The following is a 26,920-nucleotide window of genomic DNA, read 5'->3' on the forward strand; positions in this document are numbered from 1 at the left end:
AATAATATTTACTACGGAAACCCTAATTATGTGTTTAATTAAATTATGCATAGGTGTGCATTAGCAAATGCATTCGGTAGTTATGCGCGCATTTACTAATATATCTAACTTGTCATACCATAGTCCGTAATGCATCAAACCCATTTAAGATGTTCCACCAAGCTGAACATATGTGCATTGTTCTCATATTGACCAAACCGACTGGTAAATTTACCACTTAATATGCATTTGGAGATGCAGTGCGGAATTTCACGGTAATTGATCTTAAGGTGCATACATTATACACCTGCTCATAACAACACGTCGATGAATTTCACCCAGCTCGCGATTGATCAGACCAATAGAGATGATAGAAATAATGAAATTTAAACGCCACTTGACAAGATTTTTATTTATCTTTCGATGTGAGTAGGTAAAGTCCAGGGATTAACCTTCTTAACAGATTCATCTTATTTTTATTATTTTTTCAATAGTTTATATACATACAAGGGCGGGGATATTACCTTAATACATTTTTTTCCTACCTACCCAAACCGTTCAATTTGAGAAAATTACAAGTACAATGACATATTCTAGGTAATTATGCAAAATCTAATTATTCTTTCCAAAAATTTAAAACAAAAATTAACTAAAAGAATACGCTATACTATGAAGATAGGAGAAGAGAGGGAATGGGGAGGAAACAAGAAGGTGAAAGGAACTACTCAAACATTTAGATGGTGACATTTCAATCTTGATTCAAATGTACATAAATAAGGGGCGTCTATAGAACCTTTCTTGGCAACTTTTAGGAAACACCTAAAAAAAATAATTTATCCCTAGAACCACAATTCCCTTTAATTTGTTTATTCTTATTTTTTCCTTAATCCTCTTCCCGTTTGCTTTTAAAAACTTTAACTCATTATCTGATTCCACATTTCTCATCATTAAATGTGTCTTGCAAAAGTGCTTTTTATTAACAAGTTATATAGGCCATATCCATATACAGGCTCCATCAGCTCACCACACTAAAAAGTTTTTTCTTTTAATTTAATGAATACTCGCTAAACCTTTTAACGAGTATTCAAAAATAACTCCTCAAATGTCAAGTTTTAGTGAGGTCATCTAAAATACGACAGTGAAAAATGAGTTTATCAACTCCTTTTTGTCCGTCAAATAAATCAATTATTTGAAGCCTTCAGCGTTAAAATTTACAAAATTTATAATTAAATTATAATTAGAATTTCCTTGAGTTGCGAATAATGCTTTCTTCTCCAGAATAATTGATCTTTTTGTTCCTTTACTTATGTAATGGTTATGAATAGTGGTCCATAAATCATTAGATTTAAGCTTTCTGTATTATGCGTTATTCCAGTTAACGATTCATCATTCGGTGATAGTACTTGGCTTTTCGCCATTGGGGAGAAGCATTTATCAACCCAACATTTACAAATAATAATAACAATACAGTTTCTTTTGAGCGACCTCCATCTTATATACTGAGCTAAAAGATTAATTTAAAATGTAACGGGGGTTTGTTTAAGAAGGGTGAAGAGACGAGAATGGTAGATAAAAAATCATTTAAAGTTAATTCCTCTATTCCAAAAAAACAACTGTATACTTTTTATTCCCTAATACATTACTAATTATTTTTTTAAGCTTTAATCGGGTTGTGGTCCCGTGGCTAGTATTGTGGATTCGCGGATCAAAATCCGAGGTTCTAACCTCACTTTAGTCCAACTTGGTTCCCATTTTTACATAGTGAGTTTTTTACAACCCGTTGATAATGACCCCAAAACTATAATGCCTTGGTAAATTGAAGGAACGCAAAAATTTCTTTTTAAAAAAGACGTGTCTCTTAAAATTATATGATTGCTATAAACAACATTTTATTTTTGGTTCGTTTACTATGCTTTATATAGTTTTGTGTCCAGGTAGATGAATAATACAGTTACGTATGTGAAATAGAACCAGAACTCAGAACGTGTGTTTTCGACGCGATGGCTGCTTTCAGGTGAAAAAATAAATCAGGAATTCGAGTGGATGTGTATGTACTTTTTGTAGTGGTGCGGCTACCATTCTTGAGGTCTTGGGTTGAATTCCTGTCAGAGCGGACGTAAAATACTGATTTGTAAAGGTTTTTTGACCTGCAGTATTTGATTGTTTATGGATTAACACCTCCGGCGGCCTCCGTGGTGTAGTGGTCAAGACGCTTGACTCACGCACGGAAGGTTCCGGGTTCGATTCCCGGTGAGAACACAAAAATAAAATGTGATTTTTCTCAAGCCTGGGTGCTCTGTGATGTAATTCACCACTGTAATTAGGCCTCCTGGCCTGTTGTGGTGCAAAAAAAAAAAAAAAAATGTTAAAAAAAGCGTATGACTGATCAACTTATCTTCATGATAATCCAACTACGTTGCATTTGGTTTAGTAGTGCAGTAGCAGTGCACCACTGGGCGCAATGACTAACTGATTTTTTACTCGAAGTAAAATAATAGGTTGGGGAAAAGAGGATTTCGTATTTTTCGCTTTGCTTCATAAAAAGTGTTACAATCGTCTGATTTAAATCAAATATGCTCCGTTTTGTTTAATAATCTATAAACAAAGACAATTCAATTTAATAATGCCCCTTTCGTGGAAATCCTTGTCCCTATTGGCAAAAAAACTCGGACAACCAATTTTCACAGGCCTCTATTGAGGCCAAATTTATAACCCCAAGCGCGTTGGCCATAGATAGGAACAGGTAGTAGTAACTTGGTTCCAAGTCCGGACTATAGAGTGGATGCACAAGAACTTCCCATCCGAGCTCCCGGAGCTTCTGGCGCGACATCAAAGATGTGTACGGCCTGGCGTTGCCCGAATGAAACGATTCCTCTCCTATTCACCAATGCTGGCCGTTTTTGTTCAATTGCCAGCTTCAAACGGTCAAGTTGTTTACATTAAAAAGTAGAATTGAGTGTTTGGCCATAGAAGAGCAGCTCATAGTAGAGTATTCCCTGCTAATCCCACCAAACACGCAGAAACACCTTCCTGGCCGTCAGTCCTGGCTTAGCCACGGCCTGGGCCGCTTCGTTGGCTTTCAACCACGATCTCCGTCGCTTGACATTATCATAAGTGACCTACTTTTCATCAACAGTAACCAACCGCTTCAGAAATAGGTCGATTTGTTGCGATTCAGCAGTGAGTCGCTGATGGAAATTCGGTCCATGAGGTTTTTTGCGTCAGCTCGCGTGGCACCCAAACATTGAGCTTTTTTTAAATTCAGCCTTATGCAAGTGGTTCAAAAGGGGTTTAATGATCGATTGTCAGCTTTTGAGCGATGCTACGACTGCTAGTATGATGGTCTATCTCGATATTTTCAATGATTTTATCTACATTTTCGACGACAAGCTTGCCAGAGCATAGTGCATTATTTACCTTCACTACACCAGAACGAAATCACTCGAACCACTGTTGTACAGCACGAACCAAAAGAGTTTTAGCCACGTATGCATTGCAATTTTTTTTGGTCGCTTTCGACGCGTTTTTCTCTTTCGGGTAGTAAAAATATAAAATATGGCAAATTTCTTACTTTGAGACCTCCAGACGCACAATAGTTCACGACTGAACCAACTAAACGCAATACTAAAAATTAAACGTTTCTAGTCAATACTCACACCTTTATAATGCCGTATCGTATGATCCAATGTGCTCAATAATGAACGAGATATACTTGGTTGAAAAAAAAGAGAAATATAATAATAAATACGAAATGACTTTTTCCTTATAGTATAATTATGTTGTTTTGCTATATTATCTTCCTGCTTACAGAACCAGCCTGCCAATGATAACGCCAGCAGGAAATGCAATGTCTTTACTTAATCGTATCTCTTCGGATATCGTCATCTTTTATGTTACTGAAAGAAGGTTAAGAGATAATAGCTTCATTTTACAGTAATTACTGGGTATTTTTCGAAAAACATGTTTGCCTTCAAATTCCATTGCTAATGTTTATTGGGTTATGTACGCTTTAAAATATGTATTTTGAATTTGTATTAGATGGTAATATAATTTCCCCTTGGGTATGCTTGGGACCAACAGTTTGCAACTGAGGAGGGATGGGTTTACACTGACCCATTTTTTAAGCCTGGTAAGAGGTTTTATCGAGAACTCAGCCATTTTAGAGAGTATCAATTTTCATGTCCCTGATGGTTATCTCCGACAGCGTCAGCACATACTGTTTTATCTCCCGGCTTCCAGAACCTGCTTCTGGTTATGCCGATTGGGAGAACAGTTAGGCAGCTAAACATTATCACTTTTGAGATCAACATCTTTGGCATCAGTGAAACTATGTTTAAGAGGCAAATATTCTTTCTATTGAAGAATATTATACCTTTTAAATGTCGAACCATTGACCAAGGATTCCTGGTTTGATATTTTGTTCCAATATAACGCCTTCAATATATTTTTATTTGTGATGTTATTTTGGTGTTTTTAAATACCCCTACAATACTTTCTAAACATCCATTTAAATTCTTAGCACTATGATACACCTATGTATATGGCGGCCTCCGTGGTGTAGTGGTCAAGACGCTTGACTCACACATGAAAGGTTCCGGGTTCGATTCCCCGTGAAAACACAAACATTAAAATGTTATTTTTTCAACCCTGGGTGTTCTGTGATGTAATTCACTACTGTAATTGGGCCTCCTGGCCTGTTGTTGGTGCAAAAAAATAAACTAAAAAAAAATATCATCAAACAACAGTAATTGTAACTATATAAGGATACATTGTAAATATTTAAGTCAGTTTGATAATGTCCTAAAAAGATGAAACGCGTCACATATATTTAAAAAAAAAGTAGAACTAAATCTAATAAAGTATTTTATTTTTATTTTGGATACCTTACCAAATGAAATATCAATTTAAAGAAGGTAGTTTTAATCTTGAATATTTCATAGTCTCTGGACTGGTACTTGAAGCGATCATCTTACCTTCATGTAACAAAAATGATCAAGATAACTGCGATTGGTGTACCAACGCAGTGTCCTATGCACCACAAGTGCGGAAAGGGAATGACGATGATGATGGTCTCGTAAAATAAATTAATTGGAATTAGTTAAATTATTATGAAAATAAAACTTTGTTATTAGTGTTACACAATTTTTATTCTTTTACAAGAACACTACTATAGCTTCGGGAGAGCACTCCTTCCATCGACGGGTGATTTAAAACAGTAAACACAGAATATTGTTCACAATGTCATAGAATTTGAACGAAAAATAAACAAATTAATCAGTGAAACAGTGAAGCAGGGGGGATTTTTTCCCCCTTAAGGTGTAAGTATATGAATGGATAGTTATCTAAAGTACAGATATGAAAACATGATCAATGAGGGCAAACAGAAAACATGATCAATCAATCCCTCATTGATCATGTGTTCATATTTGTATCATTAAAAATGTTTTTTTTTTTTTTTTTTTTCATATTTATGTATTTATTTCGTTAATATTTTTGGTCGCTTATGTGTATTTACCTACTTGTAACTATTGTTATAGTTATGCAATTTTATATTTTTTTATTATGTATTTATACATTTACTTTTTTTTCATATTTATGTTCAATATATGTTAAAGGCAATTTATGCCGTTTATGTAAAAATAAATAAATAAATAGTAAATATTATTAATATTCAAAGCATTAACTTTGTGGTCCAACATTTTAATATTATGTTAAGAAAATTGGTATAAAACCACTCACCGACTTATCTGTCGGTCAGATAAGTCAGTGAGTGGTTTTGTACAAATTTTATTAACATAATATTAAATAGTAAATATATTGGGTGCCTGGAAGGATAACTAGGCGGGTGCCACCGTTTTGCAGTAGTAACTCACGCACAGTGTATGATTGTAATGCCGTATTGAGCCGACTTCATGAACTCGGCAATAGTTGTTCCCACATATCGGATATATTTAATGTGGGGTATTGTTCTTATAGAACAAACCTTATAAACTTTTTCAAAGATGAGCAGTAATCATATTTAATGTAGTTACTTCATATATGATTTTCTGTTTTTTTTTTCTTTTATATATATTTTTATTATAAACCTTATTATGTTTAAAATTTGATTTACTTTTTATATTAATTTTTAAAGTTCTCGTATACTTTTTATTTCAAACTTTTGTTTTATTTAAACTTTTTTTTTTTTTTTTAATATTATGTTATATAATTTTTAGGCTTGATTATTGTTCCTTAGTTTTGAGTGCAAATATGTAGTTTAAAAAATATCAAACCTTATATGTTTATATTATAAATTTGTAAAAGGCAATTATGCCGTGTATGTTAATAAAAAAATAAAATAAAATAAATAAAAATATTATGAAGAAATTACGTCAATAGTTATATTGATGGACAGCTCCGAAATCCCTGCCGTTTGCCGTCTGCCCAAAAGACCACCAAGGAGAAGGAAGAACAGCTGGAACTCCAAGTCTTACGTCTATCACATCAACCATGTTGGAAATCGAACCCGAGACGTCTTGCATGATAAGAAATCGCGCTGACCATTACACCACGAGGCCGATAGATAAATATATATAGATGTAAACGAAAAATACATATTAAATAAAAATAAATAAAATAAATTGAATTTGTATAATAAAAATAATAAAATCGTCACTTTTTGAAACAATTTGTTTATTTGTTTATTTGTTTAAATTTAATGTTGTGCACACAGTGCTATGTTAATATAAATCTTGACAATATTACGAACAAAAAATAAACCTAACACAGCACCAATTACGTACACAACACAATATATGAAACAACTATCTAACAGTACAACAAGATGTAAGAAGAATTTGTGCTTTGTGTGAATTTACTAGTGATTGTGTTTTTATTGTTGTGAGTATGAAATGTAGTGCGTGGAGTGAGGTGTATGGAGTGATGTGTATAAGATGTGGTGTTTATGTAGTGTGTATTCTGGTAGTACCTAGTTAAGTAATAATTGTTTCTGTTTATTTTCAAAGAGGCTAAATGATACTAATATTACAGTAACTTTAAACTTTGAAGTAGGGCACACATAAGCAAATTCCCCTATGTGCTCCAATAATAACAATAATAACATTAGTAATACTAAACATTAAAATCTATAAGACTCAGCTTCAACAATTAAATCACAAACACTTGTTTGTGAATACGGGAGCCCTATACTCCTGAGAAAGGTATATTTTGGTTTAGTTTTGCCGGAAGTTTAAAGGCATTCCACAGGGTTCAATTTGACTATATTGCTGGGGCAAATTTTTCTCTAGAAAAAATAGTAAGAGACCCCTTTTTCGTGTTAATGGGCAAGTTAATGCTTATAAGTTTGCGTGTGGCAACAGATGTAGGAAAAACAGCGAAATATACTTCTGGCTACGGCAATCCCCAGTGTGAGATTTCGCGTCGCGTATTCGAGATTGCCGCTATAAAATTATGTCAACAAATAGCTTAAAGAAATTCACGCTGTTTATTTTATGTTCATGGTTATTTTTACTATTTGATACTGTTAATATCTAAATTTTTAAGGAAACATTTTTTAAATATTTATTTTTTGTGGTTAGTGTCGCGGACTCGTGAATTAGAGCTTCGAAGTTTAAACCCAATTTTTTCTTTACTGTTTATTTTTACCTTACTTTTAACCTACTTTTAAACCTATCCTACTTACTTACTATTTAACTCAACTTACCTTAAAATCTAACCTTATCTACTATTTCATCTAACCTTACCTACTATCTTAACCTAACCTTACCTACTATTTAATCTAACCTTACCTACTATTTAACCCAACCTTACCTACTTTCTAACCTAACCTAATTATTATTTTTTTATTTTTCCATACATATATTTAAAAAGAATTTTCATCACAAAAATACACTTTAAAAATAAATCTTAAAATTAAGCTATACCGTAATTTGGAAAAAATGCCGACAAAGACTTCAAAATCTTAGCGTGAGCCATTCTATTTTTAATAATTTATAAAATTATCGTACATAAATATGATATGACATAACCATGAAAAGAAAAACATGATTAACATATGCCGCTATTACAAAAACAGGATTTATTTGTAGTATATATATATATATTTTTTTACATGGTGTCTATTTGTTCCTTTTATGTTAATCCAAGACCTCAATACTTTTTTAAACTGTTTCAGAGATTTAATGTTTTGTAATTCATTAGGTAGAGATTAAAGGATCTTGAACCAACATGTAAAGAGTGCCTCTGCGCGAACTTAATTCTGCATCCTGGAATCTTCGGATCTGTTGCTAATCCGATTTTAATTATTGCTAAATTGTTTCCTATTTATAAGTTATGCCTATATAAGTTTAAAAAAAAGTACATTATTACATACACACAACAAAAAAATCCCGGAAAAGGCATGGCCTACATTTTATTTTAGTTCAATAAAGACTACTGGAAAAATATGAAAATATCAAAAAATTAATAATATATGTTCATATGAGAACATATTTTTTTTGTCAATAAAAATGAGAAAAAAATTATATTGCACATGCTATTCATTAAAATAATAAGCTTATTAGATCTGTTTTTTTTATCCATAATTTCAACAGAAATTTAAATCAAAACTAATTAACATAAAAAATAATCTCTATCAATTGTCCTTATGAAATGCATTGAACAGTTTAGAAGCTATGAAAAATGAGTGTCTTTGCCCGAGTCTGTAGTTACAATAATAAACTTGATTCTAATTTTCTAAAAGTGAGTTATTTACAACTCATTCCTCCTCAAGAGTTTGATATGGGGTGCACATATATTGTGTTAAACGTTATAATGTGTATATATATATATAAATAAAATAGATTTTATTTAAGAGAATTTAGAAGTTTAGGCTTTTTCAGAGTTTATGACCTGTTATTGGTTGTTTTAAGTGGCTATTTTACACACTGTGTGTCATTTATCATTCTGCCTATGTTTGAACATCTATATTTCTTCAATTATTCCATCTGCTGATCTTTGTGAAGTCAAAGATCTAAAACCCTGATTGATGCGGGTGACATTCTGACCGAATTAATTTACCTACATACTAGGCAACGCCTGAAAATACTTTTCACTTTTCATGCTTCTTGGAACAGCTGATTTTATCGAGAATTTTCCAAACTTTTATACACCAGGACTGGTTTAAGCCCCCTTGAGAGTTATTTATAAAACTATACATGTAGATATAAATATACGTTTACAAAAAAAAAAATATTAGTGTTCATCGAATATTTACATTTTGGCGACCATTTTACACGAGTATTAAATAATTCACTATTTGAAAATGGAAGCCAAGTAAAGGGAGAGCGGGGAACGAACCTCGTACCTTTGATCCGCGAGTCCATGAAACTAGTTACAGGGCCACGATCCGATTAAAAACTAATCTTTTATTTTCTTACCTGGCTCTAAATCTGTAGGTACACTTAATGTTCCTGGGGTAGCAGGAAGGGTAGCGGGGGCTATAGAACCTCCCATGAGTCTTGGAGGTGTCAGTCGACAGAAATTCGTAGTCACACATACTTCCGGACTTCTTTTCACCGTCCGTTTGGAATAATTCTGAAACAAAAGAAAGAAAGTATTTTTATTCTTGTGTGGCTGTGATGTCACACGAGTCTACAAAATAATATACAAAACTTTATACATCTATTTTTTCCAAATAATGAAGTCATAAGTCATGCTATAACAGGCCTAAATTATTTGATTATTTTTTACAAATAACGGAAAAGGCATTTTTATACAGTTAAATATGTACTTATGTGTAAAATGTTCGTTTTTAAACAACATTTTTAAAAAAAATTTATTTCAACAGAGAGGGAAAAAGTTTTCGAGAAGAAATTTGGAAGTCTAGGCATTTACAGGGCTTATGACCTGTCATTGGCTGGTTTAAGTGGCCACTTTACACACTGTGTACCTGGTAAAAGAAGAAGTATAAAAATTGGAAAATTGTTTCCAGGCGTTGCCTAGTAGGTGATTTGGTTCAGCCGGATGAATCTCACCCACGTGATAAAGGTTTCAGCTCTTTCACTTCACAAAAGTCAACAGATGGAAGAGTTGAGGAAATGTGGATGTTCAAACATGGGCAGAATGGTGAATGTTACACAGTGTGTAAAGTGGCCACTTAAACCAGCCAATGACAGGTCATAAGCCCTGTAAATGCCTAGACTTCCAAATTTCTTCTCGAAAACTTTTTCCCTCTGTTGAAATAAATTTAAATATGAACAACTCCCTAGGGAGGAAATCCAGCCAGTCTGCAAGCATTTGGACATAATCAAACATTGTTGAACATTTTTTTTTATTATGTATTTATAATTATATACGCCGCGAGGTTTTTTACATGATTGGTAAAAAAATAAATTTATGCGTTTCATAGTCAAGACAATGAGAATGAATAATAAATCGTCGCTTCATTTCGTTTATATCCAACAGACCTAAATAAAAATCTGCAGAAATAGAGCTTTACATATTTTTTTACTATAAAGACATGAATAATGACTACCACTCAATACAAAATTTGTTTATACATTAAAAAATAATGCCTTTCTCGTAAAAACTGTATACGTAACTCAATTTCGTTAAAAATGATCTGTTGGACCTTAAAAGTATTGAATTACATTATACTTAAATAAATATATAAATAAAATAAACTTTTATAAATGTAGGTAGGTATATAATCAAATGGTTTTGAAAAATAACAACAGTTTTATTTAAAAAAATAAAGATTACAGAAGGTATTGTTTATGTGTAAAACTGCAAAAAGTCAAAGTGATTTTTACAATATTTGAATAATGTAAGCTATTTTGATTTTATCGCCGTAAGAATCGTATTGAAGTCGGCTTCGTGGTGTAATGGTCAGCACGTTTGCCTACCATACAAGAGGTTTCGGATTTGATTCCCGACATGGTTGATATAAAATATTTATTTAAAAAAGTGTTTTTACACTAGAATATTTCATAGTCCCTGGACTGGTACCTGAAGCGTAAGACAGATCATCTAACCTTCATGTAACAAAAATGATTAAGATACGCTGTGATCGGTGTAACAATGCAGTGTCCTATGCACTATTAGGTGTGGAAAGAGAATGATAATGATGATTAAGAATTTTGTATCTAAAAACTGATAACGAGTTTGTAACACATTATTTTTTTCATTTTAGTTTCCGAGCCGGTGTTGTCTAACGATTGGAGAATTTGTAAGATAATTCAGTCTCCAAAAATTTAAACATCTTTTGCTCTTGTTTACCATTTGATCCCTGAATATAGATTTGGAAGAGTTGTTGAACTTTTTATTTTTGAATTATATTATTTATTTAACTTTAAAACGATTACATTTTTTTGAAATCTTACATAAAAAAAATCAGTGGTACATATTTGTTCCGTCAGGGAATCGCAATATTAACATGCTTTTATTTTTATTTTGATTATTTGTATAAAAAGGCATTATAATCAAACAAAAATATTGGGGAAAAAGAACTTATTTGCTATCATAATTGTAACATAGTATTAAGGAGTAGTAATTTTACACAACGCAAAACCAAATTGGTGACGAAGTTACGCAAATCAAATCCCTAGAAGTTGTTTTTTAGAACTAATTTATACTTTAAAATTATTATTTTTTATTTCGAAATACAAAATATAAATTCAATTAAAATTGCGTCTAATGAAAGTTTTTGTAAAAAAAAGAAAGTCTCGTGATTTTTGATGTAAAATGTTTATTTTTCGTAAGTGTAAAACCCTTTCGTTTGGAAGATTTATTTATTTATTTGTTTATTAATGAAATAATACAGTCTTTATATAAAACAAGGTACAAAAGAACAATTTTAAAAAGTAAGACCAATTACAGATTTCACACTAATGAATGCAGGAGGAGAGGGGAAAAACAATTTAATTCTAAAAAAGTAAAAACAAAAATATTACATACAAAGTTCATAAAAAGGAGAAGACATTGTATAGCTACTCTACTTTCCTCCCTCTCTCTCTGCTTCCATGAACATTTAAATTTAATTGTAAAAAAACACAACCAACAATAAATTATTCGATGCAGGTAGTAGATGTAAGTAAGTATAAATTAAGAGTTGAAATCAAATGTTTAAAATTAAAAGTAAAAGTTAAAATTAAAATTAAAAGTTTAAATTAAAATTAAGTTAAAATTTTAAATTAAAAGTTAAAATTAAGAATCAAAATTAAAAAGTTAAAATTGAAGGATAAAATTAAAAATCAAATTAAAAGTTAAAAGTCAAGCAGGAGATAAATTTAAAATGTCTTTAACTGATCTGATAAAAATATGGTATTTACAATGTAGTATGTCGATGTCACTAAAACTGTCATTATAGGTAATCTGTATTCTTCGTAGAGAGCTATTTTTTTAATAATTAGTCATTGAGTTAGGAATGCCGAAGAGTACCGATTGACGAGTTCTACGGACAGGGACTCGATATGAAATGCCTCTTACAATTTCTGGGCTATCAATTACGTTATTAACAATTTTGTATAGAAAGCTCATATCCAACATGGTACGGTACGCCGAGTTGCGGGATTTTGAACCTTGTGAAAATTAGCTGACTCAGTCTAACTTGAGAATGAAACATTATTTTTGAAATCTAATTGTCTAAGAAAATAATTTTGAATCCTTGATCCTTGGTCTTTGGTCTTAACATGGTTTATGGGTCTGTGGAGAAAGTACTTTCACTGCAATATATTATTGTTCCTGGACTGGCACATGAAGTGCAAGACTGATCACCTTGTTTTTCATGTAATATAAACTATCCAAATATTTATTCATTTGACAACAATGGTGGTCTGTATTACTTTACGGGTTGTTTAACCCATCCCGTAGTACAGACTGTAAATAGAAGTTAATGAATAGAAAGCAGATAGCTGCTAAACTACCGATATGTACAGAAAAACAAGTACATATTATCGGCAAAAGCCGTTATTAGCAAGCAAATGGCCCTATTAATGGATATTAACCAAAATGAGAAAAATCGGTGCTACAGAAAATTAGATATAAAAAATGTTGTACGGCGCAGTTTTTTGCAAAATGTATGAAAAAAAATGTTTCAATCACATGTTTTTTTTAATATACCAATTATAGTGCTGCGATAGATTTCCGGTTTCCGGAAAGCTAACTTACCAATCAGTAGAGCTCACTGACTAGAATTTATGACGTCACAGATTTCAAAATTACAGCGATGATAATGCGATACATACAAATATTTATTAAAAATATTTATTTTGATAGTCTATAAACTAAAAAAAAGTTTTAAAAAATACTAAAATTCCTCACTGGAATTCCAATGCGCTTTGCACCTCTGCTTGCGGTTAGGAAAATTATGAATGCGTCTTAAGTTTTTTTATTATTTTGGTTGATTGTCATAATCGATATAACATAATTTTCTGTACATAAATGTTATGTACGTCAGAGATTTTAAATATTTATCCGGTTATAATTTATTACGGTTGAATACGTTGATTAAAAAAAATCATTCATTGTAACTATCAGACACTTCCGGTTACATGACTTCGTTTTGCAGTAATACCTCTATTCCATTTCAGTACCCATATCTAAGTTCTAAAGTACCCCTTTACTACTATCCACTACCCCCTCACCTACCCTATTCCACAATTACGACTCTATATGGGTAATATTACGTTCAATAGTACTACCGAAACTTCTTTACCACAAGTTGTCAAAGTGTTTTATCACGTCCCCACCTGTTTAGAAAAAACTTTAGTATCACATTTAATTTTTCAAACTCTAAGCACGAAATAATTATATTTTAGTGGTCTAATTACTTAACTACAAAAATTCTACCAATAAAAAATAGACTGGTGACTAATTATTTGATAAAATAGTGCACTTTTTATTTTATACAACAATGCACTTATTATTTAATAAAGAAGAATATTAGTATTTGATTTAATTCGAACTGTTTAAAAGGATATTCTGTGTGGGAGAAATTCGACAAAATGAAGGTTTCATTGTCCCGTTTCCTGCACCTCTAAACAAATTTGATATTGATAACCGTACGTCCGAAGACAGTAGGTAAAAGTGGGAAGCATGAATTCGTCTCTCTCGCTCGCGTATATACCTATAGCATTGAGAGTGAGACGAGAAGAGTGTTTGAGATAAACGTATATTTAGTATTCTGATACATCACTCTTGGTTTAAAATCTCCTCCTTATATTGCTTTTTCAAATTTTAAAGATTACTTGCTATACTTGTTATTCCTTCTTTATTTTTTCTTTTTTCTCTGCTGCATTGGCATGTTTTTATACTTTTAAACTACTTTTAATTACTTATATTATATATGTTAATAAAATCAAATTATTGCTGTTCTTACTATAATGTGTCATTAATTTTGAAGATGTTTTTTAAATTGACCTAAATTGACCTAAATTTTTTGTCTTATATTTCACTTAAAGATTCTTCTCATCGTTTCTTTGAATCCCTTAAAATAAATATGTGTATATTTATGTTTTTCCTTTTTTTTTTTCAAAATGTTAATACTATTTTATTTTATTTTTTACATCTGAGCATGTTTTTTATTCTTTATTTCAATTCTTAATTTTTATTTACTCTTACAAATTTTCTTCATCTTTAATATTATTTCCATTTGTAAATGATCACTACAAACTACAAACTTTAAAATATCTTTTATTCACCAAAATTTTTAATTTTTAAACAAATTTCATTTATGTTTTTCATTTTCCTTCTCTTTTTTATACTTTCATAATTAACCTTATATATAATTGCTTTATAATATGGAAACTTCACTGGTCCATTAGAATTAAGTCTAATTGTGTAAAATATTAAACTTTGTAACTGTACTGTTTGTTTCCTGAATAAAAGAAAATAAAAAAAAAATATAAAAAATTAAAATCACATTCGTAAACTTTTGAATGTATTAGTAAATCATGTCATTATTTAATAATATATTATTTCAATCAATAAGTAAAACGGAGAATCCTACAAATCTTCACCGAGTATTTATTATTTTTATAGAGTTATTCTTTAATACAGTACAAATTGCATCTTTAACTTTTTAAAGATGCAATTTGTACTAGCTACACATCATTGGGGAGGAAAGGTTAAACAGCAATATATTCAGTACGCTAGTAAATATAATTTCAGTAATTATTATGTTTTTACTAAAATCTTTGGTTCAGGCGAGCCAAATGTTTGAAGTAAACGTTAAACTCATGGGAAGTTGAACAAAGCAACTACGCTCAGAGTTACTTGTTATATAAGGGAACTTAGCTTTAAATTTTTATTTTCCTTACAATAATAACTTCCTGTAAAAACAAAAAGAAATAATAATTAAGTATCATTAACTGCAGTATGTTATTTCCATTGTTTGCGGTTGAAAAGCATCGTTTTCTTTTATCCTAGAAAACATACCAATTAAAACATTGAATCGCCAACAAAGTTCGGTGGATGCTTGAAATAGGCAAAATAGTGAATGTTACACCGTGTAAATTAGCAACTTAGACTTCCATATTAACTTCTCTAAAATGTTCTCTATCCCTGTTGTAACTTGTTAATCTAAAAACCTCCCTCTGAAATAAAATCCAGGCTTTTGAAAATAAACATTTGGACAAACTCAAAATATTGAAATAACACCAACTGGTACAACAAGAAGTTTAAAAATATAAAAAATGTTTTCAGGCGTTGTTGATTTTCTGAAATAATTCAATCAGATTTATCTCTTTACAACAAAAAAGGTTTCAGCTCCTTAATTTTACTAAAATTATCATATGAAAGGATTGAAGAAATATGGATGTTCAAACATAAGCAAAATAAAAATACTGCACAGTTTTTAATTGGCCACACAAACCACACAACGACAGGTCATAAGCCCTGTAAATGCCCAGACTTCCACATTTACTTCTTTAAAATGTTATCCATCTCTGATGTAATTCTTAAATATTTAAATCATTAACTTTATGGTCAACAATTTCTATACGGCCTCATGGCGCACGGTCAGTGCGTTCACCTTCCAAACGAGAGGTCTCGGGTTCGATTCCCGGCATGGTTAAATTGAATTTTTTTTTAAAAAGGTGTTTTCACACTTGATTATTTCATAGTCTCTGGACAAGTACCTGAAGCGTTAGACTGATAGTCTTACCTTCATGTTACAAAAAACTGATCAAGATACGCTGCGATTGGTGTACCAATTCAGTGCCCTTTGCATCTTAAGATGTGAAAAGGGAATTATTATTTAAATTTGATTTGAAGGATTTTAGTAGGAAACTCCTTTATGATTTTCCGAATGTTTGAGTTTACTGTTTACCATATTGATGTGCCATATATGCATTATATATATATGCATTTAAAAAAAAAACCTAAATCTAAGCCGAAAATGTTAGTATTATAAATTTTCGTAAAAGGCAGATTTGCCGTTTGTGTTTATAAAATAAATAAATATGTAGTTCTATACCTAAATAACAAAAAAAACTAAAACTACTTAATTATAAATACCTAGCTAGTCAAATGTAAGAAGTTAAACATCTTTATTATACAAATATAAAGTATGTACATGAAGTATAACTTTAAAATAATTAGATATCGATGAACTAATAAAAAGTGTGTTGAACTTGAAAATAAAAAGTAGTAATTTTTTTATTTTTACTTGTTCAGAATAAACATTATTATTTAAGGGTGGTTTCTCCGTATCAATTTTCCCCATCACCAGAATAATAATTCAATGTTTGTTGTGACATTTTATTACAGTGCTTAATTTCAAAGGGTTTAGTAGCAGAATGGGTGTCCTTTATCTAAATATACAATCTGCTTACAGAACCTACAACACTATTAACTTAATTCCCTTTGGATATTTTGTAATCAATACCTTCAGTCCCTATTTAAGCGCTTTCTCCCTACAATAATCGCTTTGACCTTCCCTAATGCAAAGGCTATTTAAATAGATTTCCACTTGCGTGGTTCTACTGAAACGTTGGAACCTTTTTGTTAAATAAAGGCTTCTGTAGCAATTATACATTTTAATTGTAATATGACCGTAAAAATCAACAGAATTGATCGATGCATAATGCCTGCATCGATTTATATGAAGTATTTGCCAGATTTATGAACACAAATAGAAATACGGTTAATTTAATTTAGTGTTATATTTAATTTAATCACATCGTTGTATATCATGTATTCATTATATTATCTATTAAATCTCCAAACAATGTAAATGAATCTTTCATTCAAACTTCACGCAACCGTGCAACAAAACTGTGGTAAGTCACAATCATTATATTTCAACAAAAGATCCACTACATAATTGGAGATAATATAACTGAACCAAAGCTGATCGAGGACACGCAGATTCTGGCTAGCTTCGATCGCGCCATCGAAAAGTCGGCCTGTTTCCAGTGTCTGTTTGCGGTGTTGCCAGTGGTAGAAATGTAACACAAGAGTGTGCCCATAAGTACATAAGATACAAGTAATATATATATCAACTTCTAATTTCTCTCTGGTTTTGTGAAAATCATCTCGAACAACAATTTAATTTTTACTAACCACGCGATATACGTAGCGTCGTTCTACACTATTTTATTTTAACAATGTTTGATTATGTCCAAATGCTTGCAGACTGGCTGGATGGAAGAATTGAGGAAATGTAGATGTTCAAATATGGGCCGAATGGTAAATGTTACACAGTGTGTAAAGTGGCCACTTAAACCAGCCAATGACAGGTCATAAGCCGTGTAAATGCCTAGCCTTTCATATTTCCTTCTCAAAAATGTTTTCCCTCTCTGTTGAAATAAATTATTTTTAAAATGTATATTTTATTTTATTTATTTACTTTTATTTAGGAAACATGCAGTACAGTGACATTGTTTTATATTTTACACAGTTAGACTTAACTGTGTAAAATATAAAACAATTTAACAATGTTAACAATTTTTCACAATTATTTTAATACAATAGTTGTGAAAAAGTTTATAAAAATTTACCATAATGATATTCAGTAGATATTTAAACTATGATTTAAATGTTAACACTGAGCACTGGTCGATTTCCTTTAAAATGAATTATGTCAAAAACGGCCACTTCAAACGCCACATGTTCTATGTGATACATAATAATATGTCAACGGTGTCCTATCAAAGAAAAATAGTCCTTTGGAAATAATGTTTAAAATAAAACACCTCAAAATACTACAAATAGAGAATCTTCAAATAATATTTGTAATCTGGAAGCTTGTTGTAGTAATAAAACGGCTGACTGAGTTAAAGATATAAAATAAAACACAGTAGAATAACCTAATATCAGGCGTTGCCTAGTAAATAAAATAAATCAGTTAGATGAATCTCACATGTATTAAGAAGGGTTTCAGCACTTTTACTTCATTCATCGGGTTGTGGTCCCGTGACTAGTGTTCCGGATTCACGGTTCAGAGATCTGAAGTTTGAACCACAGTCTACCTCAACTTAATTCCCATTTCCTTATCAGCAGAAATATGGCTAAGTATAAATTGTCACTTTTTATAAATTTTGAAAGAGAGAAATTTGAATGCTTGATGAGCACTAAAAAAAATAATTTTTAGTTATCAAACTTAATGGCAAATATCACACACTGCAAATACCGATACAAATATGTAAAATGGATTTATGAAAAAGAAATTGTATTTTCGAAATAATTGTTTTTCTAAAACTTGTGAACTCTTCATGCTATTAAGATAAATTAAATAAAAATATTTATGGCGCTATATAAAGGCAGAAACGCTAATAAAAATATAATTGAAAATAAATTATTATAACAGAGAGGGAAAACAATTTTGAGAAGGGGGTATGGAAGTCTAGGCATTTTTTTTTTTTTTTTTAATTTTTTTTTTTTTTTCTAATTCTCGCCAAACTGCAAAAGCAGTTTTTTTGCAGGGATTTCTCTCTTTAAACATTTTTGTAACACAATATAATAAATGTTTACATAAAATATTTTTAAAAAAATCTTAAAAATATCAATAAAATAAAAGTTTGAAAAAAATTAAATACAAGTAAATCAAGTCTTTTTTGAAAACGAAATATATAAAAAATAATAAACAAACACTTTTTTTGACAATGTTTTAAATTGTTTGGTTTCCCCATTTTTTTATAATTTTTTTTTTTTTACAGACTAAACTTAGAATTTAAGAAAAAGATTTTTATTGGATGGATAAAAAGATTTACATGGCTTATGGCTTGTCATTGGCTGGTTTAAGTGGCCACTTTACACACTGTGTAACATTCACCATTCTGCCCATGTTTGAACATACACATTTCCTCAACTCTTCCATCTATTGACTTTTGTGCAGTAAAAGAGCTGAAACCTTTACCACGTGGGTGAGATTCATCCGGCTGAAGCAAATCACCTACTAGGCAACGCCTGAAAACAATTCTCCAATTTTTTGTTCATTCATACAAAGTGGTGTGGATTATTGCCTATTTCAAACGAATTGATGTGGACAATTGCCGTTTTCGTAAAAACACCGCATTTTTAACGGTGAATTTAAGGTACTTATGTTTTTTTTTAATATTTGAAAAGAACGATTGTAAGGACGTGAAAAACAAAATCCACAATGTTTTTAGAACGAGTTCTTCAATTTTATATTGAAACTAATTGGTCAATAATAATTCGTATTCGTTAGTTCAGAGCTATGAGAAAAATATAAAGATGGCAATATCGTATTATCCAATAGACTGTGTATACTATTTGTGTCATCAAAATCCAGCAAACCAGTTAAAGGTTCTTATTATTGTGGCCTATCAGGTGTCCATGACTTTGGCAAATACTTCTCAAAAGGCTTTTTTGTCTTGCGCTGCCCGGAACAACCTTTCCACACATCTCATTCCGGTCCAGTCTCCTATGTTGAGCAGACAAGACGTTTGCCATCTGCCAGGTCTCTCAATCTCGCCCGTTAGTATAAGTTGGAAGATTTGTTACTTATCTCCACGCAGGATGTGACCCAGATGGGAGATCTTACGGACTTTATACATTTTATTAATTGTCTGTTGCAATTAATTTTTCTAAGTTCCTCTAAAGTGCTGACAAAATCTGTCAACGGTATACGAAGCATTGTTCTGTGAAGCCACACCTTGAATGCCTCCAACCCGTTTATAGTATGTGTTTCAAAGTCCAAGTTTCTGAGCCATACTACAGAACAGACCAAACATAACAATTCACTATTCTCTGCCTAAGTTTTAAATTCAATTTATAATTGCAGAATATTGTTCTGATTTGTTGAATACGTATGTTAAGGGTTTATAAAGTTAAAACGACTCTCATTTACAATTTAATTTAAATTACAACATAATTCAAACGGTTTGGGTAGGTAAAAAGAAATTTCGCCTCTATATTATGTAAATAAACTTTTGTACATATGCATTTACGTATACATAATTGTGTGGTTAAATAAAGTCAAATAAATACAAAATTGTCATCATCGCCTGATGGAGAAACTGTGAGAACAATTTCAAGTGAATCTTTTGAATAACTTTACACAATTGTGTAAACATAGTTATTTATGATTTTGCATACTAGTCATGAATGAAGTGGTACAACTAGAAAACAAGTACTCGGTGGTTTTCAAAGTTTCAGCAGTAGTTTTAATTAGCAATCCTGAAAGTTATGAAAGAAGTTTGAATTCAGATACTGAAGCGCTGAAATAAGACTTGAACCAAGAATATGAAGAAACCTACATTTTAATGGATGCATCATTGTTACAAATTTTGATATGACGGCGATTTTGTATTAGCTCTTTCAGCCCGGGTGTTTATTCAAGTATACACGAATTTTAAGAGTTGTCAAAAACACTCGTCCAGAATTCTGGTTCTATTTCACCCACACAGAACCATATTCTTTATCCACCAGGTCACATAATCGTATTTACTTAAATATATAAAACAACGAAAAGGCTGTATTGATATTTTTTTATATTTTTTTTAATTTAAATTTTATTGACAAACCCTTACGGGTTACATAAATTTAACAAAATATTTTTAATTTTAAAATTCATAATCTACTGTTAATAATTATATTTTTAACATCTTTTGTTAAGGTTGTCTGAGTCTTTTGTTAAGTTTTGTCTGGTAGTTTATTGTATAATTTCAGTCCATGGTTTATTAGTCTCGATTGTCTTTTTCTCATTTTAAAAGGTTGTATATGATATTTGGCGGCCTCCGTGGTGTAGTGGTCAAGACACTTGACTCACAGACGGAAGGTTCCGGCTTCGATTCCTGGTGAGAACACAAAAATTAAATGTAATTTTTCTCAAGCCTGGGTGTTCTGTGATGTAATTCACCACTGTAATTGGGCCTGTTGTGGTGCAAAAATAAAATAAAATAAAAAAAATTCTGATATTCTCGTATTGTGTTCATGTTTACTATAGTTTTTTTCAAGTTTTAATTCTTCGTCTACAATTAAACTCTTTGTTATGTATCTGGCTGTTTGAGTAAAACAAACCAAAAATGTTTTGGAGAAAGAATGAAAGCGAGAAGACCCCTTTTAAGTTTATTTGGAAATCAGAATGTATTACTGAAATATAAAACTCCCCTAAAGGTGGTAAAGCACAGAGTGTAAGCGCCATTCCACTATAAGGGCGGTTGGACAGACTTAATTTCGTCGTGCTGGGTGTCAGAAACGGAATGAAAAACTCAATTTCGACACAAGACAAAAGCTACGGGTAATAACTACACGACCTAAAGCCGCATTTTAACGAACGGGAAAGTGAAAAATAATAAAAAAATCTTGCCAAATACAGCGCAAGTCAGCTTCAAATATCATCAACAACATATATAAATTTATATTATTTACATTTTTATTTTACTTTATTTTATTTAGAAAACATACAGTCATATATAATCAGTATTATAAAAAACAATTTTTCAACATAAAAAGACCAATTAAGTATTCATAAATTATGCAAAAAATATAAACATTAAGCGTGAAAAAAAAAATCAGAATTTTAAGTGAGAAAAGAATAATTGTTAACATTTGCGTTTTTCATGGAGGTAATAAATTAAAATAAATAAAAATACCGAATGTACACTCCGAGCCATCCACGCACACACATGAACGCACATATAAAACATAGACAAACATATACAGTACATGCGGCACATACACATTGCATAAACCACTCAAGATGCACATTCAGCAACTATCCCAATGAAGAAATTTTCGACCCCATGAAGAATTTTTTTGTATGTAATGTAATGTGAACATCAATACTAAGTCCATTATAATTTCTACAGGTACGTCAAATAAAATTATCTGCTTTATCGCCTCTGGTGTACTGTATAAGTATTTCAAACGCAACGTAAATGTGGCTTCAAATATACTTGACAATTTAACCGGTTGAGTTTTATAAGCGCGTTAATACGCTCTCCGTTTTCGTGCTCGGAGAGCCGTCCATATAAAAAAGCGCGGAAAAACGCGTACCTTTGTACGCGCTTTACGCGTCGAGGTCAAGTATTTCGAACGGTTTTCGACTTTGTTCACTCAGAGACATCGGTTAGAAACTTGCTGAAATATAAAGAGAATTATTAAAATTATCGACACGACTGTGGTTCAAACGAAAGTTTTAAAAAAAATTCTAAAATTTTGCGGCCTACCGGGAAATGCCATAGCAATACTGAGTGGCACAAAAAATGTTGAGTGTATTATAAATATAACACGTTGTATTTATACGCCACCCAAGAGTTTAATATCGTAAGAATACACCAAGTTTCAGATATTCAAAATTACCAATCATCAGGTGTAAATATAAACTATACCATAATAATTATACAAAATAGTACTGATATACTGATAGTGCTGGTTGAAATGGGTGATGCAGGGGTTTTATTTATTATTTAAAATATTGAAAGCATTGGTGAAGAATTTTGTAACATCAAATTATCAATTAAAGTTTTATACAGAATACCATTTATTGTTGTGCTTAAGGTAGGTAAATAAAACACGATATAAAATGTCAATTTTGTGGGAATGAAAATAATTATTTAAAATAATTTATTTATATCATTATTTTAAATAATTAACTATAAAATAAAATGTCATTTGCCGATTAGTACATTAACAAATATATGTACATACTTATATGTAAAGATATAAAGTAGAGTACTTACTAAAAATATAGTAGGTAAATCTGAATACTCAAAACTTGTGTTCTAACTAATATAAAACTCGTGTGAGGCGTAAAAATAAAACGAGTTTTATCTGTATATATATGTATAATTTTTCTGTACGTGTAATGTCACTGAGCTCTTCCATAACGTCTCAACCGATTTACGTGCGGTTTTCACCGAAATGTAGATCTTTGTGCCGCACGGGTTCGTAAATATTAAAATTTTCAATATAATCTGTAAAAAAAAGTCGGGAGCATAAATCTTTTTTCATCTTCCTACCAGGATAAAAGGATGTTGTTTGTCTAAAAAAGATTGTTTTTGAATGTTTGTAAACAACATTAGCTTTTTATGGATTTAAATCAGATTCTTACCTTAATTTCATATAGTCTCTGGTGAGTTACATCTCGTTTAAGGTGGATTTCTAGCTGCCCTTCCATCTTCTGGGAGGTCTTTCACGAGAACGAATCTTGTGAGGCTGATTATGTAGCGTAATTTTTTGGACATACTCTAACCAGCCCCACCCAGGTGTATACTCTATCTTACAATGTCTTCAGCCTCACATATTTTTCTTATTATGCCACTTCTCTCTCGAACTCTCAGATATTTGCCTATTTTCATCTTAGATAAGTCCAACTTGTAGTGGTTGGCTTGTAGTTTAAGTTCCTAATTTCAAGTCCTACCATAGTAGATGCGAAACAATGGTTTAAAAGTCGGTTCTATACTGCATAAGTTCGTTGTTTCCAAACTGTTACCTGATGACTGATTACATTTTAGTCCATATATTAAATATGATCAATACCATATATCTATCGAATGCTTGGCCGTAGTAATTTGGAGAAAATAATAAATGCATATTTGCTTGTGTATTTTTTCCAATTGATCCGTGGTATTAAGATCAATTTACGTGTAATGAAAAGTATTTTTTCAATGTTCCTAATAACCACCCAATACAAATGCAGCTTAAGTTGTTTTACCTCCCTGCTTGCAGAACCAGCCTGCCAATGGTAACGCCAGTAGGAAAAGCAATGTCTTTACTCAACCGCATCTCTTCGGCTATCGTCATCTTTCGTGTTACTGAAAGAACGTTCAGCGATGGTAGTTTCCCTTTACTCTAATTACTGGGTATTTTTATTTTACTATTTTATTACATTTAAAGTGTATCGCAATATTTTTTTCGTGTTACGTGTGCCTCGAATATATTTTTGTAATTTACATTTATTCGTATTAAATAAACTAATTAAAATTTGAAATTGATGCGTTGCATCCAAGTACTAATGTGGTGCCTTATAAAACTGATGATGAAATCAGCAAAATTGTACGTAGTAAAAAAAATACAGTTAATTTTGTATCTTGCGCGTCTAAACTGGGTTTAAGGTTTAGGAGGAAACTGCGGAACGTTTATAAGCAATGAAAAATGGCGCATGGATCTGCTCACCTTTGGTGGGATAGAAATAATATAAGGCGGGATAAGTGAAAATTTCCCTGGAAATTGCCAAACAGAAATTTTCAGGGCGGTATAACTATAAAAAAATGAAATTTCTTTTTGTGGATGAAATCAGAGTTGGCGCTAATGTAGAAAACTTAAAAGCATCGTCAACTCATTCATAAAAAACATCTTTAAATATATTTCTTAGTGAATGTTTGAGAAAATACAGTTCAAGGGATTGGCTAATTTTAGTGGTTTTCTTTATTTAGTGTAAAGTTTACTTAAACGTCTGGGTTAATTTCTTAAATTTATAAGCAATCGCTGAAAATGGCCAATTATAGGTTTTCCCGTACATTTTTTTAGTAAATGAGTGTCAATGCTATACACGTGTCTCAGGTCCAGACCGAGAAACTTAGAGGAACATTTCTCATGCCAAACTTTAAAAAAATCTCACTATCTTTTTTTGAAAATCCCATTTTATTTAAGTTTTTTTTTATAATAAAAAAATCCTAAATCCTGATTTTTTAGACTAGGATACCTTTCAAAAACTCTTACCCCTCATCTACTCAGCCGTTTCCCTTAAAACCTTTTTATTTCCGGTAAAAGTTGGCAGCAAGCAGCAACCAACCAAAATAAATGGAAGGATATGGAAGAGGCGTATATATTTAGCAATGGAGGACCAAAGGCTTTAAAGCAGGCGACCAATTTACGTGCTTAAGCTCTCTTCTCACGGAATGTAACGTGGAAACAAAGATAACCCTGTAATTATCAGGACTGTATTGGCGTATAGATGCGAGGCATTTACCGTGACAGTAAGGTTTGCTAAGATGTAGTAGATGCTATAGTCCCGTGAAAGATGAAGAAGAGTGGCGCATTAGCAATGGCATGGGAAAATGCCGAATTGTACAGCACATATGAAGCCCCTAGTATCTCAACGCACATAAAACTGCTCAGGTTGAGATGAGCTGGACATGTACAAAAAATGACTGATTTACACAAATTAACGTAGTCAAATATACAAAAACAATGACTTAAAACTAAAGTAACACAGCAATCATAACTAACATAACAAACATATTGATTGATTTGGTGTTTATTTTGTAGAACTCCATATTTAAACTTATAATTAGAAATCAAACACTGATTTGAGTCTACTGAACACTTTATTTTATTTTTACAAATGTAAACATATAAAAATAAAAACTTCGTGACAATTGTTTCGCCTTATTAGGGCATTTTCAAACGAATGTGAAGATTCTTTGGCATGAATGTCCTTATATAGTTATATAATTCAAGGTACTTAAGTAGACTCAAATCAGTGTTTGATTTCTAATTATAAGTTTTTATAACAAACATAGTTGAAAACGTATATTTACAATAGGAGAACGGTCTTAAATGCACAGCTTCTACAAGTTGCAGACTGAAAAAATGACTACTGAGGATGGGCAGAGTTGGAAGCAAAAGCTGAAGGGGATCAAGGCTCGATTTGGGCTATAGCGCCATCGAAGAAGAAGAAGAAGAAGAAGAAGAGGAAGAAGAGGAAGAAGTAGATAGAATGTTTATCGGTGTTTCATCATCTGCGCAGCATGTCATAACCTCATTTTGCACATTTTTCAATATTTTAAAGCCCGCCGTGGGCGTTTAAAATGTGTAAATAAATATAAGCCCTGTAAATACATGGACTTTCATATTGCCTTATCAAAAATGTTTTTGCTCTCTGTTGTGATAGATTTAAATTATAAATATAAAACAAGTATATAAGTATATAATCTCTTCCTACTTTTATATCCCTACGTGAAATTCACAAAAGGAGTAAATATTATTATGCTCTATATGAATTTTAAATTAACAATTTACTTTCTTTGGCTAGAATCTTCGAAGTTTTGCTTTCAATAATAATATATTCAAAGCCTAGCGATGCTTGTTAATTATTTTATTTCATATGCAAACGTGCTCAAGTATGGCAACATTATATTTACTAGGGATGAATATTTAAAATTATTACGCATAAATTCCATCCAGTCTAATTAATAAAATAAGCTTTGAAAGCTTTTGAGAGGGATAAAAAGCCTTACTTACATATGAAAGCTTTATCTTCAACCTTATTATTACGAACTTAATCCAATTAATTTTGAAGTTATTGAAAACTTAATGTAATACGCATAGAGTGTTTTAATTATTGTGAAATGTTAAAGGAAATTGTAATAAAAATGGTTAAATTTTTAAGAAAAGTCTTGTCTAAAAATAAACGTAGTTTTCATAAATGCCAAAAATTTAAAAATAAATTATTGAAGAAAATAAATGAGCAGGTCTCAAAACAGACAGATAAGCTAGTAAGTGATAATATACAAATATTTCATAATAAAAAAAGTGTTTGTAAAACATTATA

General features: G+C 31.2%; 1 protein-coding gene across 1 annotated transcript in view; it reads right to left on the reverse strand.

The window, feature by feature from the left end:
• Positions 1-26,920, reverse strand: part of LOC148285097 (suppressor of lurcher protein 1-like) — a 120,324-nt gene that overhangs the window by 60,741 nt on the left and 32,663 nt on the right. The window contains exon 3 of the mRNA XM_088230318.1: positions 9,396-9,552. Coding sequence (XP_088086444.1) covers positions 9,396-9,552 — 157 coding nt within the window. The remainder of the gene's footprint in view (positions 1-9,395; positions 9,553-26,920) is intronic.

The sequence above is a fragment of the Micrasema longulum genome, unplaced genomic scaffold (genome assembly GCF_059751315.1).
Source record: "Micrasema longulum isolate JH-2025_06_02 unplaced genomic scaffold, ASM5975131v1 h1tg000060l, whole genome shotgun sequence".
In the NCBI taxonomy this organism is placed as follows: domain Eukaryota; kingdom Metazoa; phylum Arthropoda; class Insecta; order Trichoptera; family Brachycentridae; genus Micrasema; species Micrasema longulum.